The sequence below is a fragment of the Poromitra crassiceps genome (genome assembly GCF_964638095.1).
Source record: "Poromitra crassiceps genome assembly, chromosome: 13".
In the NCBI taxonomy this organism is placed as follows: Eukaryota; Metazoa; Chordata; class Actinopteri; order Beryciformes; family Melamphaidae; genus Poromitra; species Poromitra crassiceps.
The window spans coordinates 30,054,779-30,072,141 of record NC_139644.1 but is presented as its reverse complement, the minus strand read 5'-3'; the positions used below and the strand labels follow the sequence as shown (position 1 = coordinate 30,072,141).

The window sequence follows — 17,363 nt, the reverse complement described above, 5'->3', positions numbered from 1 at the left end:
GCTTACAACTACTCGAACTAATTAGAATTGTATTGCGCAAATTGTATTCTTCGCTAGCTCTCGCGGGCCACATAAAATGAGTTGGCCCCCGGGCCTTGAGTTTGACATGTGTGTGGTAAACCATCCGGTCACATGAAATCACATCTGTACGAACGTGAGTTCACAGATCCGGATGGTGAGAGAAAGCTGGACTCACCAATGACGGTTGAACCTGCTGCAAAAATCTTCGCCATCTTCTGACTCCCTGAAGTCTGTCAAACTTTCTACAATTCAACTAGCCTATTACTGTCACTGACATAATAATAGTCACTTTCCATTGCCACTTGGGACCACCAGAGTGTGACGGTGCATAAATGCAGATTAACTAATGTGTATTTAATTAGGGATTCATTTGTTGGGTAGTTAATCCCTGACTGGTAGTCATTTATAGCTCAATGGATGGTTAATAGACATCTGGGAAATAATTATGAAAATACGATTTTAATAGCCCTGTAGTTGACCCATGAGTCATGACCATGAAAAGGCTAGGTGTGTAGTGTACAGATAATGAATGGATGGATGAATGAATTTTTGGGTCTCTAAGGTAAATTTAGGATCCCACATTTAACCAGTGTAACCAACCACTCATAAAATGTCTCACGTCTTTAAGTTTAAAGTCAATTACGTGAATGGATGCCACTCAGTCTAGATGCCATTTACCTATGGGCCTGATAGTTAACTGCTCAGTTAGTTTGTATTTATTTTGGACAAATAGTTGACAACATATCAGCGAGAGACACAGCTGTCCAACCAGTTGTTGTGGGGCTGTTTGAAATAGCAGACTGGGTGAGCCCGATGGGCGGGACTCTTTCACATGACGGCAAGTGAGTGACGTCAACGAGGTGATAAGTAGTTACTGAGCGCGCGCTCTGCCGTATATCTGTCTGTGGGAAGTCAAGAGGCAAGAGGTCACACAAACTCAAACCTTCACTCATCATCATCATAGGCCTAGCTCGTTTGTTTTCCCCGGATCAATAACAAACAACAGCAGAAGTTGTGATGGAGGTCAGTGCTAAGGCCAAGAGGATCATGGTCGTCGCTTTGGGGAAACTGTACAGTTCACGCACTCAGCGAGGGGGTCTGCGTCTGCACCGGAGCCTCCTACTGACTCTGGTGATGAAGTCCGCCCGGGACATCTACCACGCTGCGGCGGCCCAGCCTGCCACGGAGCTCCCGAGAGAGACGACCACAGACCAGCCGGCCACCGGAGCTCATCCTGTGGAGGACGAGGCGCCCCGCTCGCCCGTCGTCACTCCACACTCTCGGACTTTAGCCCGGGAGGATGTCGGGCCACATACCGAGGGAGAAGACAAGGAGAACCGGTGCCCGTCTGGCCTGGAGCGACACGCGAGGAAAAGGCGGGGCAAGGCGGCCGCAGAGCCGGACTTTCTGCCTTGTAAGAAGGCGAAACTTGAACAGGGGAAGCAGGGCCTCCAGCAGCAAGGCTTCACGACAGCTTTGACGGACTATGTGAACTGTGGCAGTGAGCTGGGAGCAGCACACCCCAGCCAGGTCCCCATACCGAGAGCCATAGCAGCGTTTTGAAGCGACAGCAGGATGAAAGAAAGATGAACTTTTCGGACACAAAAATCCACTGCAGGGTTACCGACAGCCAAGACAAAGACCACGGCCAGCCCCGGGGAAAAAGAGCCGTGACATGGCTCTGAACCCGGCCAGTCGGGGAGCTTATCCGAGGCAGTCTGGTTGGTGCGAACTGCGAAACATTTCCAGTGACTGTTGGCCTAGTTATTGGCCCTAAGAAGAGACTCTGCCATATGGCTAACGACATTCGTCAAAACCAGGGATGGTGCTATTGCTAGTTTGGACTTTGGACATGGTTTGGACTTGCTCTGGTTTGACAAAATGTACGAGCAAAACCTGCGTTCGTTAGGCAGGTTGTGAGTGTGTTGAACTTGAAGGCTATGTGATGGACCACAATGCAACATATAATAGCAAATGTGTTAATGAATTGATACGCGTGATATTCCCGCGTTGATAAATCACTACCTCAATATTTATTAAACATTTTTGTAGTAAAATTGCCTGTGGTGTGGCGTGTTGTTAATCATCACAGCATGTGTGTGAGAACCATTTGAATGTCTGGATGTGGATTAGGTACCTTGTCCCTGATAATGTGATCATGGGAATGAGGGATTTGCTTTTGGTGTAAGACCATTGGCGTTGAAAATGTGGGTGGGTGTGTTTGGGGACGACAGGAAACTGGTCTGGGTGTGAAGAATTACAAGTTTGCTTCCCTCGCCCACATCCCCCACACTCATTTGCAGGACAAAAGAGGAGTTAGGAGATTGCAGTCTAAAGACAAGCAGGCTATAAAGCCATGTCACATGCACAGGGAACTGTGTCCTGGCTACTGTAATGACAACAACCGTTTGTTGAGCTCCAGCAATCAGATGGGGGTCAAAGAGGGTTAGAACAACAACTCAGTCAATAAAGTGCAGCTGCCAAGGCAATACATTATTTTGGAAAATGAAGCGAGGGAGTGGAAGGTTAATACCAGAACAAAAGTAAAGCTCATTTAATTGCAGTGCATGGATTCAAGTAAAAGAGTAGTACTAGCTTATACTGTATGTAAAACAATACTTTTGTTTTATTGCCATTTAGAGTAAAACAAGGTCATTCTGGACTACATGACTACATGGTGCTAACTTTTCTGGTATGCTTGAAAAGGGGTCATCCAAAAACCATGTGTTGACCCATCTACTTGTGTGAGGACAATGCAGAAGTGGGTCGTCCGCTGTGTGTGGGACTGTGTACATAATCGTAATGTTCCTTTTTGTGTGTGGTTGTGAGCACTTTTGATTTAGATCCCCCCCACCCAAGTAACTTTTTAGACATGTCACTTACATTGTAATCCAATAGATACAGATGATCTTAGCTAGCACTAATTTACAAGTGAAACACACTCAACAAGATTTAAAGTGCACATAATGCATTCAGTAAATGGTTACTGAAAAGACAAGTGGTGTGGTGAGGAGTGCTATAGGGGGAGTCTAGGAGCAGGCAAATAGCAAATATTCCTTATGGAGGAGGGTCATTGCGGACAAGAGGGGGTTGTGTGTGTCTGTGTGGGATGGGGGGAGGGGGCGTCCCAGGAAGGAAGAGGGAGGAATGTGGTGGGAAGGGAGGGGGTTGGTCTGTGTATGGGCATGAGGCCCAACGATTGTGCTGCTAATTCTTCCGGCTGAAACCAGAGCAGCCGTGTGTACACAGAGCCGGAACCGTCCACACATGCCTGCGAAAACACACACATTACGCACACTCCTTCGCCCTCACACAGAAGTAAAACAACTGTGGGCTCCGTCTATTCCACTTCCAGTAAAAGGGACTTTGCACTGTCTCTTTCCACACACACACTCAATGAATGTTGATGCAATCATGGCCCCTTAGTATGCAAAAAAGTGTTTTAGATCATTCGTGCTGATCAGATGTCTGTTTGCAGGTACAAAGTGACGTTCACAAAGCCACATCACAGTCTGACAGTAGAACAAACTACTGTACAAAAGAAATTACATAGAGAAACCTGAACTGGAAAAGGAGGTTGCACTTCAACAAAGTGATTCTCAGTGGAGTGCTAAAACCCCAAAACAGAGCATGTTCCAAAAAATATGAAAAGGGAGCACATCTCAAATTTCCGGGTCAAGGACAAAATACCAACATTCTTGTTTATTTGGCTCACACCACAATATAAAACTGCTTACAAATTTAAAAATGTTAAAAGTGTCCTCCTTGACTTGGACATTTGAGATGTGCTACTTTTTGTTTTGTTTTGAACATGACCTAAAAAAAAATCAGTATTACACGGAGGGACATGTGTTATTCATGGGACCAGAATTACTTTTGAAAACAATCAGGGTTCCTACACACACACACACACACACACACACACACACACACACACACATTATACGCACACACAACATCCAACATCCTCACTGTGAATAAGAAAGACAAGAGAAACACGGACACGAAATGAGCAGATCTCAAGGCGGTGCGGTGTGCATTCTCTCTGGTTTTTATTCCTTAGGAAGAATTCTGTTTGGAATTACAAAATGCACTGGTAGAAATAGCGGTGACATAGGTTGAGAGTGTGACAGATAAGAGTGTGAGAGAGAGAGACAGAGAGAAAGAGAGAAGAGAGGGAGTGAGAGATCAAAGGTTTCCAAGGCCAGTTAATGAGTACATCATCAGACCCACCCACCCCACCACACCCCCCACAAAAACACCATCATCTTCTGAACTGTACTTTCTTTTCTATAGATTTTTTTCTCCTTTAAAAACAGGAGTTCTTTTTTGTGTTGTGCCTCAGCCCCCAGTAAACCGCCAGCAACAGAAAGAAACAAACCAGACTTTGACTCTCACCAAAGTCTCTTTTTTGTTTTCATTCTTTAAACTTTTTTTTTTGTAAATTTTTCAACCTTTTTTTGTTCTCAAAAATAGAAGGAAAAAAGGAAACATGTCGCTTTTTAAAAACATCTATCTATATATCTTTTTTTATTCCTCTGGATTCAATATTCTGCTTTTCTTTTATGTCCTGAAGATGACTGTTCACCCACGGTGTGGCATGCACATAGCACATGCATTTCTGGAACTAGATATTTTTCCTTTTTTTAGTCTTTTGTACTTAAAAAAAACGTTTTCGTTTCTGTTTTTTTCTCGGTAGCGGCTTGTACATTGCTTCTTGAAGACGTTGTGTGGTTAATTAGCATGTTAGTGGATTTCACTGGTCAGCATACACACCAAGATGGATGGTGACTGTTAGGGACTTTGCATGTTCCATTCAGGGGGTTAACGACATCACACACACACACACACACACACACACACACACACACACACACACACACACACACACACACACACACACACACACACACAGTCAGAGATCCTTACGATAATGTGACTGAAATATTCCTGGAGACATTAAGGGATAGAAATCAAAGCAAGCAAAAAAGAAACACACAGATTGATCAGAAACACACACACACACACACACACACACACACACACACACACACAAACACACACACCACAGCCAGGAGCTACATACCTAGTGTGCCTTTCTGATTTGAAGTGTATAATGTGGGGGAAGGGGGGGGGGGGGGACTTGTCTATGACATTCCTCTGAGGTTGGAAAGACACTAATAGGCAGTTGTTTTTTCTCTGGTCAAAATGTGACAGGCCTCCAGGTAAAATGCAGATAACTCAAATACAAATAAGATTAATCGCCAATACTGGATGTGGTGAATAATAATAATAATAATAATTTATTAGTATTATTATTATTAACAATAAAAACAACAACAACGATAATAATAATAATATCGTTATTGTTAATAATAATAATGACAATAATAATAAACTGAACTGGAATTCACAATGTCCTGACATTTAAATGGGGGTAGGAGCTGACAGAGTGGACAGTGGTGTGAGTTAGTGGCGGGTGTTAGTTTGAGGCACACAGAAGGAAATAAAGATATATAGGAGGACAACAACTCTGAATCAGAATTAAGGTGAAGGAAAGGGAGGGGTACAAAAAACAGAAGGACATGTTGCAGTTTGCATACAGTGCCACCTAAAGGTGGCAAGTGGTGGTGGAGCTCTGCCTAGGAATCCCCTACCCCGGTACTTCGACCACAAACCACCACAATTAGCCTGTTACTCATCCAAGATTTAATACAGAAACCTAGAGGGCGCTACATGTGAATCCATTTTACTCACTGTCCAAATACTATGGCCTTGAGCCTTGAGAATGAGTGTAAGTGAAGAAGAACTTATTGGCTGCTTTGGGCAATGTCTGACTCTGACCCATGTTCATCGCCTGCAAACTCATTCTCCCACAATGCAACTGTGGGACAGAGCTCCACCCCGAAGCTGGACAAGTGATGCGCTGAGCACAATAACCTCAAAGTAAAACAAACATTATAGAACAAAAAAAAGTAAGAAAAAAGACAAAAGACAAAATCTACGGAGAATCTCTCTCATTATCATGGACATCATCATCATCATCATCATCATCAGTATAAGCTAGTACATTGTTATTATCTATTGAACCACTGTCACCATCAATAACGAAGAAAACAAAGATGAAGAGGCTCTCTCCTTTCTCCTCCTTTCTATCTCTCTTTCTCTGCGATGTCTCAGTTTTTAACCAAACCCTGGAAGACTTTGAGACATGACTGATTTGTCAAACTGATACACCAATAAGGAAGAAGCAACATACAGTATGTTGCCGGTTCCTTTATCCAGTTACCCTGCTTCCCAGTATATAATTTTAGGATCATCGCCTTAGAAATAGTTACAAAAAATATTCACTTCCTCAAAATTGATTGTGCAATCCCAGCTGTAACAGTGGCAAGCATTTGGCACAGAACATACAGACAAGCAAGCAAAAGAAACACTCATTTTGGCCCTTCTCGGCATATATCTCAAAGCATTCTCTCGATAGTCTTCTCTCACTTGATTTGAGCGTACATACGGCACGGAGAGAGTTGTTGACGTCATGGGGAGGGGAGAGAGAGAGAGAGAAAGAAAGGCCTTTTTACTAAAGAGAGAGAAACCCCACAGATCACAACAGAAAGGACTAAGGAATCATTCCCCCCCCACATACAGTAGATTCTCATTGTTATTATTATTATTATTATTATTTTTGTATCTTTCATGCAGGATTCCACAGGGTGTACAACTCCGCAAGTCTAACAACCGAAGCTGCGTGGGGTGCAACAGAAGATTCAAGCTTCAATGTTTTGACGAAGTAGAAGGAGGAGGGAGGAGAAGAAGAAGCAGCTGCAGGAGTAGAAGAAGAAATACTGCAGAAAACAGTTACCGTTTCATTTGTTTTTGTTGAACCCCGTCCACTTTTTTTGTGTTTCCTCTTTCATAGGTCATAGGTCATAGGTTGAGGTTGGTTAAATTGTTTGTTTTTGGGAGGGAGGGGTATTCTTCCAGGGACAGGGGTAAACTTCCCCCATCCACCCCTCTTTTCCTCCAGAGTTTGATTGGTGGACTTGTCGACCCCCCCCCCCCCCACACACACACACACCCCCACTCTCCCACCCACTCAGCCTTCTCACCACATACAGGTGGAGGGCCCATTGTCAGTATCGTCCTTATTTAAGAGTAAACACAGATGATAAAACTCATCAATATCCCACTGGCTGGGAGGGTTGGATTTTATTCTTTTTGCAACGAACATAACTGAAGTTAGTTCTGAGAAGCAAAAAAAAGTGGTCGTTCTTCTCTTGTCTCTGACTGTAAAGTGTCCTTGTCCAATTGCAATTCTTGACATCTTGGTAAGTGGCTGTAGCTCATTGCCAGAGGCGCGATTTAAGACACACAAAGAACAGTGTCCCTCAGCCCTCCTGCCTGCATTCTGAAAAACTAGAGTTTGAGCTTTGTCTCCTTTTGGAACAGGAGACCAGTGCTCCGACATCGCAACAATGCAAGCAGAACCTGGCGGGTCGTTTACTCCTCCTTACGCACTTGTTTCTCCACAGACCCATCCTGCCTCAGCATTCCTGCTCCATCCCGACACCCCGCTCTTCATCTAGCCCAACATCCCTGGGACATGTCCAACATCACTGGGACATGTCTAACATCCCTGGGACATGTCCAACATCCCTGCATTCCTGGGACATGTCCAACATCCCTGGGACATGTCTAACATCCCTGCATTCCTGGGACATGTCCAACATCCCTGGGACATGTCTAACATCCCTGGGACATGTCCAACATCCCTGCATCCCTGGGACATGTCCAACATCCCTGGGACATGTCCAACATCCCTGCATCCCTGGGACATGTCCAACATCCCTGGGACATGTCCAACATCCCTGGGACATGTCAAGCAGCAGAGGAAAGGAGGAAAAAAAAACCAGAAAAGTAAAGAATCATTGTTTCCCTTGGCAGACAATACTCTGGCACAAGGCTTCCCATCTTCATCCCTCTGTCTATCTGTCAATTATTTTTCCTCCTTCCCTCCCTCCCCGGTCCCCAGGGGCTAGCACCAGTCGTCGTCCTCGGTCTCGCTGTAGGGTTCGTGCAGGCCCTTGCGGGGCCCCCTGGGATGGGCTCCTGGAGGGGGAACCTTGTGAGGCCCGGTATGGGGGGGTCCATGGAGCTGCGTGGAGGGCGATGAAGAGCGGTAGCCGTTGGGCAGGCGACGCTGGGCAGGAGGCTGCCCTTGGCCCTGTCCCGGCCCGGTCAGTGCCGTGCTAGGAGGGGGCGCGTGGCGGGCAGTCCTGGGTGAGGTGCGGCTGGGGTGGGCTGGCGGATGGGAGTGAGGGTTGTTAGCAGGGTGCGGCTGAGAGGGAGGTAGGGGGTGGGCATTGTGGGGCTGGGGGGGAGGTAGGGGGTGGGCGTTGTGGGGCTGGGGGGGAGGTAGGGGGTGGGCGTTGTGGGGCTGTGGCTGGGGGGGAGGCGGCAATGGGTGGTTGGCCAAGGCGTGAGGGTGCGGGTGGGGGTGTGGGTTGCCGCCCTGCATGGGGTTCTGCTCGTAGGCAGGTGGTTCATGGTGCGGCTCATAGTCCTGGTTGTAGAAGCAGCCGTCCCCTTCCATGGAGCCCCCTCCTCCTCCCGTGTCCCCCCATCGAGGTGGGGGATGACGGCCCTGGCGGGGCGAGCCGTGATGGGGCGGCGGGGGGCCAGCAGGAGGAGGCCCCTGGCCTTGCTGGGGCTCGGGGGAAAAGCGGCGGGGGGCCGGGGCCGGGGGTCGGCCCTGTGGCCCCCCAGGTGGTGTGGGCATGGCCTTACGGACCACAGGGGAGTAGGTGACATGGGGCCGGGGCGTTGCGGGGGTCTGGGGCAACTGTCGACGCCCCCGGCGTGGCGTACTGGTCCCCGAGGTAGAGGGGACGGGACTTCCGCTCACCGAACTACTGCCCTACACAAAAAGTGAAACAAGGCAAATAAAAAGAACGAACCACAAATTCAACGACAGAACAGATAGAGGAAAGTAGTGGATGGGAGAGATAAAGAGAGAGTATGAAACAAATAGAGGGAAGAGCGAGAGAGAGAGAGAGAGAGAGAGAGAAGAAGAGACAAGAACCACAACAATAAGAAGAATAGAAGCCCCAGTCATAATGTGAGTGGAGTGGAGGAGAGGAGACAGGCAGAAATGAAATACATCAAAAAGCAGCAGAGCAGTGGAGATGATGCAGTGGAGATGATGCAGTGGAGATGATGGATAAAAAAGATGAGATTCCAAACAGCACCATACAGAGAGAAGCAACATGTCACGCAGAGGAAAGAAAACAACAAGACCACAGGAGAAAAGAAGGTTAAAGGCTTGATTTCTGGAACAGCAAATGTGATACAGGGTAAATATGGTCAGGGAAGTGAAAACATGTTATTTTTTAACCTGTTGTGTTTCTAAGAGTGTGTGTGTGCGCACGCGTGTGAGTGTTTAATCTATGAAAGATGTCTTCTACACAATGCTTTTTTCAAGACAGACATACATACATACATACATATATATATATATATATATATATATATATATATATATATATACATAATGTAAATAAATATTGGTAGCCTAAAATGTTTTAGCTTTTTGATATCTGATATTTGTTATTTCAAGTGTTGGAAAAGGACGTTGTACAAAGAAATGTGGTGACAATATGACAGAAAGTTGGCAGACTAAAAACATTTAGGCGGAGGAGATAGGGACAGCACTCAAGTACTCAAATATACATTTTGATGCATATTTGTTGCTTGTTGGAACAGTGAGTTGAGAACTTAATAATGATTTCATGTAACAAAAATGTACTTTTATCTGCAGGATTATACCCGCAATAATGCTTGTGTGATGTGTGTATATAGTCGCATAGGCCACCATACTGTACATCATGTGCCTATACATCATGTGAGCCCTTTTTGTGAATTAATATTTGGTGATTTTATCTCTCAGCGTTTTTTCTGTTTTCTGATCGATTTATTATTGTACATTTAATGTTTCTTGTTAGTCCACTGTATATGTTCTTTCATTATAATTGTATCCTGGAATGTATCCAATTGTTGATTTTTCTTCATGTGCAGCTGACTATTAGCTCTAATTGACTGATTGACAGATGATGTCAGAGTGATGTCACCTGGCTCTCTACCTATATATACCTGCCACCTGACATTTGAAATGTTTGAAGTTGCCTGATGAAGACCTGTTGGTCGAAACGTTGTTTTTAAGCCATTAAAATACTCCTAGAGCTGAAAATCAGTGTGCAGATTTTCTTTTTCTTTTCACTTATGGACTCTATGAATATCCAGCACCTGGCCTGACAGAGGATTGGATGTGCGCACAACTACTCTGTCTCCCTATACCAGGAATGGGCAACTTTGTTAGAGAGGGCCAAAAAAGAAAAGAAAAAAAATCCTCACCACCAGAGGGCCAGATTTTGTCCGTGCACCATTATGATACTGTAATCCCATCACTCAATTACCCAATTATAGCTACTAATTTGAATAAAAGAACAAAACATATACTGTAATCAAAGTTTATTATACCCCATATTCTATTTTTCATATTCAAATGCATCTATTAAGGGTTGGGCTACCCTATAGAAAAACGCTACCTTATCTGTAAAGGGGAGACTCGTGGGCAGGCCCGGTTCTACAGGGAGCAAGAGCATACATTGCACCCCCAGTTTAATATTTTGCACCCTCAGTTGAAATGTGCGTCTGTGGCCGATACAGCACTTTGAAAATGTGTTCATAACACAGTTTGTTCCAAACTACATGCACACATGTACCCAGAAGCCCACCTGTCTGTGTGTCATACACTCTCGCCCCTCGCTGGGCGATCGTGACCAGCGCCGGTCCCTCTCCCTCTCCCGATCATGATCCCTCTCTCGGTCATGATCCCTCTCTCGGTCATGCTGGTCCCTCTCCCGGTCATGGTGGTCCCTCTCCCGGTCATGGTGGTCCCTCTCCCGATCATGATCCCTCTCTCGGTCATGGTGGTCCCTGTCCCGCTCGTGGTGGTCCCTCTCCCGGTCGTGGTGGTCCCTCTCCCGATCATGATCCCTCTCCCGATCATGATCCCTCTCTCGGTCATGCTGGTCCCTCTCTCGGTCATGCTGGTCCCTCTCTCGGTCATGCTGGTCCCTCTCCCGGTCATGGTGGTCCCTGTCCCGGGAGTGCCTGTGGCCATACTCGCCGCCTCGCTCTGGCACATAGCGCTCCTTGTCCACGGAACCGTGGTGGTGGTGGTGATGGTGGTGGTGCTTCCGGTCTTTAGATCGCCCGCGGTCCCTGTCACGCTCCTTGTCCTTGGATGTAAGGTCACCTGACTGGGTGGTTGTACTCAGATCTGTGCCCAGGCCTGATGGTAGAGTTTATTGGAGTTAGTGTACGTGTCACGTTAGCATTGCTGCCATGCTACAATTTTAGCTTATAATACTGTATCAGACTGTAACACATTTTAAATTAGCTTAAGCTTAAGTTGTACTGAAGCACTGGGCAGTCCTTAACATGAATGCAAACAGTTTGGTAAATGGACTGCATTTATATAGCGCTTTTATCGAAAGCACTTTACAATATGCCTACATTCACCCATTCACACACACATTCATACACCGATGGCCCAATATGAAGGCTCTACGACAGGGGTGGGCAACTATTTTTCATGGGGGGCCACATGAGAAACCCAGATTGTTGCCGGGGGCCGAACAAATATTGTCATGCCGTAACCCATGGATGGGCAACTTTGATGATAGAGAGGGCCACAAAAAAATGTCCTCGCTACCAGATTTTGCTGAGGGCTGAACGGCGCCAGCGCGAAAAATTTGGGGCATTTGAAGCCAGGTTTAGAGGAATAACTAATTTTAAATTAACAATTGTGATGTCATTATTCAGTCTTAACCACCAATATTTGATCATTTTCCTCACTCACTCCTATGTCACCACCTGCTCTCCCTGCAGGGCTTGAAATTAACTTTTTTCACCACCTGCCAATATGGCTGCTAGATTTTAAAGTTACTAGCCAATTAGAATTGGCACTAGCCGAAATGTTTTTCTTGAAATACAGTTTTTCCTGGTTGTTTAAACATATTCCCTGATTCACTACCTCACTCCCTCAAAATCCTAAACACAAATCTCAAGACTCACACACAAAATGCTAAATCCTACACTTCCTTTGCACAAGCACACTTTGCCCTCAAAACTCAAGCACAAAATGCTAAATCCTATACTTCCTTTGCACAAGCACACTTTGCTCTCAAAACTCAAACACATACATCATACGAGTAGACATTCCAAGCACTCATTGAACACTGATGTGCAAAATGGAAAACACTATAGTATGAATGGAAAACACTTTATGAATGATCAGGAGAATTATACCTTTGCATGTTCATGTTGTAGGCTAGCATTTTCTCCTTTCGTAAAATACCCAAATATAAAGCAACAGAAATGTAGTAAAAAAGAAAATATTATACTGTATCTCAGACCCAACAGCAAACTGAATGGAATGCAATACAAATACATTCTTCCCCAATTGCTAAAACACAAAACACGAGTGATTTGTGCTTAGAATTTTGGGGAAACAGACACCATTGAACACTGATGTGCAAAATGGAAAACACTGTAGGAATGCCTTAGCAGTGGAATCAGGACTTTGCATGTTCAGTGTTTCACCTGTTGGATGTGAAATATCGACATATATTGTTGTATGTACTGTATACCCAAAGAGCAAATTGCACAACAGCCTTTGGAGTTTAGGAATGTGATTGGCAGTGTGTTCTGAGTGAACATCAGGAGTGGAAAATCAGGAAGAGTGTGCAAGATATGGAGAATTGTGTTTAGTGAGCTGAAAGATGTGTGGTATGGAATGGGAAGATGTGTCTAAAGCAGGAAAATGTGTGGTATGGAATGGGAAGATGAGTCTAAAGCAGGAAATGTGTGGTATGGAATGGGAAGATGAGTCTAAAGCAGGAAAATGTGCTTGGAGTTTAGCAGAATTGGTTTAGCAGTAGGTAAATGAGTTAGAGATTGTGCACATTGTGTCTGATGTTCCCAAAAATCTGTTTAAACAACCAGGAAAAACTGTAAACCAGAATATGAGTGGGTTAATTTAAGCATAAGTATCAGTAAGTGGCCCGGGATTCTCAAAGCCTGTGTTGAGGGTCACACAAGAACAAAAATGCACTCTTGAAGCTAAATAAATCCAAAACCAACAAGTTAATTATTAAAATTTCTACTTCAATGTAGAACAGTCATTTCTTACACATGAGATTACTTTTAGCCTTTTAGTCATAAATATTCCATATTCCAGACTGAAATGCTATAACAGAAGAGTATTGCCCAGAATGACATGAACATTTGGACACTTATTCAGCGGGTATATTGCATGTTGCGTTCAAGTGCACTGTAAAACTGTTTTTCAATTCCATCGCGGGCCACACAGTTGTTGCCCATGTATGCTCTACGACGACTTGAAAAATTGACCTTTCGGAGCTGAAAATCTGTGGCCATCTTGGATTTGAAGGTCAAAGGTCAAATAATCAAAACAACTCTGAATTCCTCGACCCAAAACATCACAGACTGGCCAGTATTGTAGGCCAAGCATGTTTTTCACACAGATTATTATTATTTTTTAACGACAAGCGGGAAAAGCGGGCATGGCCATTTTTCCAACAAGGAGTGGTTTTGGTGCTGCTTAAGGCAGAATTAAACCCCCTGCTGCCCCGTCGCTGCTCCACCCCCTCTGCCGATCTGGGGAGAGCAGAGACCACTGAGATATATGAATGGAGAGAGTGTCCCTATCTCCTCCCTGTATGGTCTATTGAAGCCAAAATCCTGCCAGATCAGTGAACCAGATTCTGCGCAGTACCCCCGTTGATTTAGAACCTCTGTGGGCTCTGAACTTTCTTATGTAGAGCTGCTGTTTCTAGAATGCGCACAGTGCATTGTGTATTTATATACAGTCTAGCTCTGTAAATATGGCACTTTAAGTTGTAATATTTTTTGTCTCGGAAAAAGTAACCAGGAAGATTCCCACTATGAGATCAGTTTATCAAAATGACGCCTGTACGAAAATCAGATTTTGGTTGTCGGAGATTTTAGACCTCCGGGCTGCTGTGCTCTCACCGCTCTCAGCCCGGACCGGAAGTGGAGGCAGGCATGCTCCTCTCGGCCTCACTGGGGAAATTATCCGATGCACTGATGATTGCACTGTTGATTAAGCTAGCCTAATGTTTCCGTGGCATTTTGATTAACTTTATGATTTAATTCCTTTTGGAGCTGGTCACTTTTCCTGGTGGACACTTTTCGTCACTACTGGTCACTTTTCCTTTTGGAGTTGGCTTTACAAATTTAACCTTGACGCTTTACGCTACATTGTTTACTGGTATAGTGTGGGTAGGGCAGCAACATTGTAACGTTCCATTTAATATAGCTCAGTGGTAACGTTAGCCTAGCTGCCTAGTCTCGTCAGCTAAGAAAGGAGCTTGTGAAGAACGAACATCCCCACAGTCAAAGCATTTCTCTGAGATATCCTTATAAAAACGTTTGTTGCTTTAATACCAAAAATAAAACCTCTGTTTATGTGACGCTAACGGCTAACCCGTTAGCGATTAGCTCATGGCTGGTGCTTGCGTACTAGGCCTCATCTTACACTGGGACGGGAGTTAACGTTATAAAACACATTTCCTGGCAGTTGGACAACCTGGTAAGTTCTGAAAATATGTGTATAGTATTGTGTTATTCCAGCTATCATTATCGGTTGTTAAGTTATAGTAATATTAATAAATAAAATGAAATAAATAATGAAAAACAGCTGACTAGCGAAAGCGGCTAACGCAATTGCTAACGTAGCTGGAGTAACTACTAACACATATTTTCTGAACTTACTTAAGTCCCCAACCAATGTTAATTCCTCGCGCACCTTTCTCAAAACAATGTTCTTTTTATTGGGGTCCATTGATATGTCTGGTAGCCAGCACAGCCAACCCATGAGCCACCCCGACCTCCAGGGAGCCACTACCCGTGCTAAGAGCCTCTGTCCCGGGCCGGCCCCACACACCCAGCAGAGCCACCCCGACCTCCATGCAGCATTAGATAACGATGAAGCCTTGTGTCTTGTCTATGACGATAGATCTATAATGTGAAGAGCCTGTCCAGCCAATGACGGCTTGAGACTGGCTGCCACAGCTGTCAATCATCAATTTTTATCCCTTTTTATATGTCAAATAACTACTTAAAAACAAACTGATCAGAAAAATGACCACTTGCACAGGCATTAGCATGATAATGACTATCTAAAATGATACAAACCACCTTTGGAAAAAAATGATCTGACGTTTACTGTGAATATTTCGGTTGTGATTTTCCCATCCACTAACATGGGGAGGCGGGCCTTGTGACCTATACTGGATTCAGCCGTCAGGGCGGCGATCTGACATGCAGCGGCTTCATTAAACGGGACCTCAAGTGGTGTCCATCTTTATTTATGTCGATGGCAGAGACTAGCAGCATGCTTCCTCAGACACATGCGCAGTTGCCAGGAGCTGCTTTTCACCTGACAGTGGGGAGCTTCACCGGCAGGACGTAGCACTTAGGAGGATCACACTATTCCCGACGAAGCCGGAAGTAACACGGGGGTGCGAACCTGCGACACTCGTGTTGGTAAGCAGGGAATCTACCGCTACACTACCCGAGCTCCCCGAATTAAACTAAACTAAACAGAATTAAACTAAATAAAATGTCACGGATAAGGTTCCGGGTACCCCAACTTTCAGCAGCTGTCACAGGTTTTCCTAGAGCAGTTGAATTTCACATTGGTGAAGACATTTCTTGCTAAGAAATGTATTCCCAGATTTTTGCAATATTCCACAACTAAATGGGTGTTTGATGTCTTTAGTCAGGGATAGTGTTGATAGGAGATCAAAGTAGTGACCCTTCAAATACGAGGCAATACCCTAACCAACCAATCACGTGATCTCTATGTGTGTGTGTGTGGTCTCTCCAACCTGTGTCTCCCTCTGTGTAACGGCAGAGCGACCTCTCGGAGGCTCTGTGGCTCCGCTCTTTTCGCCGGTGTCCATGTTTGGAAACTCGGCCCTCCTCAGGCACGCGGTCCATGGTGTAGTCGTCTGCCCCGCCTTTTTCTCTGTGGCCCCGCCCAGATCTGCTGTGGCCCAGAGATGAGGCTGAGCGCTTCATGGGACTGTTGTCAGTGATGGTCTAAAATATATATATAGAGAGAGAGAGACACAGAAAGAGATGTTTCCTCTGTTTTCTGGGGGCTCTGGGTAGGTTACTGTGTGTGTGTGTGTGTGTGTGTGTGTGTGTGTGTGTGTGTGTGTGTGTGTGTGTGTGTGTGTGTGTGTGCGCACACACACGCGTGTGCACGCATGTTGTGTCTCTTTTCCATGAAAATCTTTCCTGTTTGCAATCCCCCTCCCCTCCCGATCATACATCCCTGTATTAGTAATCATGTGTCCATCATGCTGCCTAAAAGAAAAAGAAAATAGTATCATAGGAAAAGTGAGAGACAAAGATGAAAATAATAATATAATAAAGTAGCATAGGAAAAGATAGAGACAGAGATGAGGGCAAAAGGCCATGCCTTCCATGCTTCTTGAACTTTATGAATTTCAAAAGGGATAGAAGGGTCAGTACAACTTGCACCCACCCCCCCCCTCAACCCTGAACATGGCACATTCCAGACTGCATACAACTCCTCTTCTAAGCCGCTCTGTTTCAGTGTGCCTTCCTCCAGCTATGCAGGCACATAGGGGCTGTCCCCCCCCCCCCTCAATCCTGAACATGGCACATTCCAGACTGCATAAAACTCCTCTTCTAAGCCGCTCTGTTTCAGTGTGCCTTCCTCTAGCCATGCAGGCACATAGGGGCTGTCCTGAGTCCACTAGCCCAGCAAAGAGCTTCCTTCCTGGGGAACATAGTGCTTGACCTCATGCTTAAAGGTGGGACAGAAGGACAGAGCCTATGGTGCCACTGGTTGCCGACCTAGACATGTAAACCATAGCAGGTTACTTCAGTGCTAGATCCTTATGGCAGCTGAGTTGGCAAATTGATTGATTGATAGATGACAGGTTGGCAGTTGTATGTAAAAACCACAGACTATGTGGCCCAATAGGAGTAGCACTGAATATCCCTAGAAGGTACCCTTCCACACACACGCACGCACATTCATATCAGCTTCTCTCTCTCTCTCTCCATGACACACGCATGCACGTGCGCACGCACACACACACACACACACACACACACACACACACACACACACACACACACACACGCACGAGCACACACACACACACACACACACACACACACACAATTTTGTGCAT

At 45.3% G+C, this 17,363-nt stretch overlaps 2 protein-coding genes across 2 annotated transcripts in view; one reads left to right on the top strand and one right to left on the bottom strand.

Moving 5' to 3' along the window:
• The first annotated feature begins 933 nt into the window (after positions 1-933).
• On the top strand, positions 934-2,057 carry ier2a (immediate early response 2a). Its single transcript, XM_083648542.1, has one exon. The coding sequence runs from the start codon at positions 1,039-1,041 to the stop codon at positions 1,582-1,584; it is 546 nt and encodes a 181-aa protein (XP_083504668.1). The 5' UTR covers positions 934-1,038; the 3' UTR covers positions 1,585-2,057.
• A 5,999-nt stretch (positions 2,058-8,056) lies between these two features.
• The window catches only part of cacna1aa (calcium channel, voltage-dependent, P/Q type, alpha 1A subunit, a), a gene marked incomplete at both ends in the record, with an annotated part of 192,414 nt that continues 183,107 nt past the window's right edge, over positions 8,057-17,363 (bottom strand). Inside the window, 4 exons of the mRNA XM_083648784.1 lie at positions 8,057-8,938; positions 10,815-10,956; positions 11,206-11,374; positions 16,020-16,233. Of these exons, the coding sequence (XP_083504910.1) occupies positions 8,057-8,938; positions 10,815-10,956; positions 11,206-11,374; positions 16,020-16,233 (1,407 nt within the window). The remainder of the gene's footprint in view (positions 8,939-10,814; positions 10,957-11,205; positions 11,375-16,019; positions 16,234-17,363) is intronic.

Coding starts and splice junctions, on each gene's coding strand:
- ier2a (XM_083648542.1), top strand. CDS start 1,039: ATGGAGGTCAGTGCTAAGGCCAAGAGGATCATGGTCGTCGCTTTGGGG.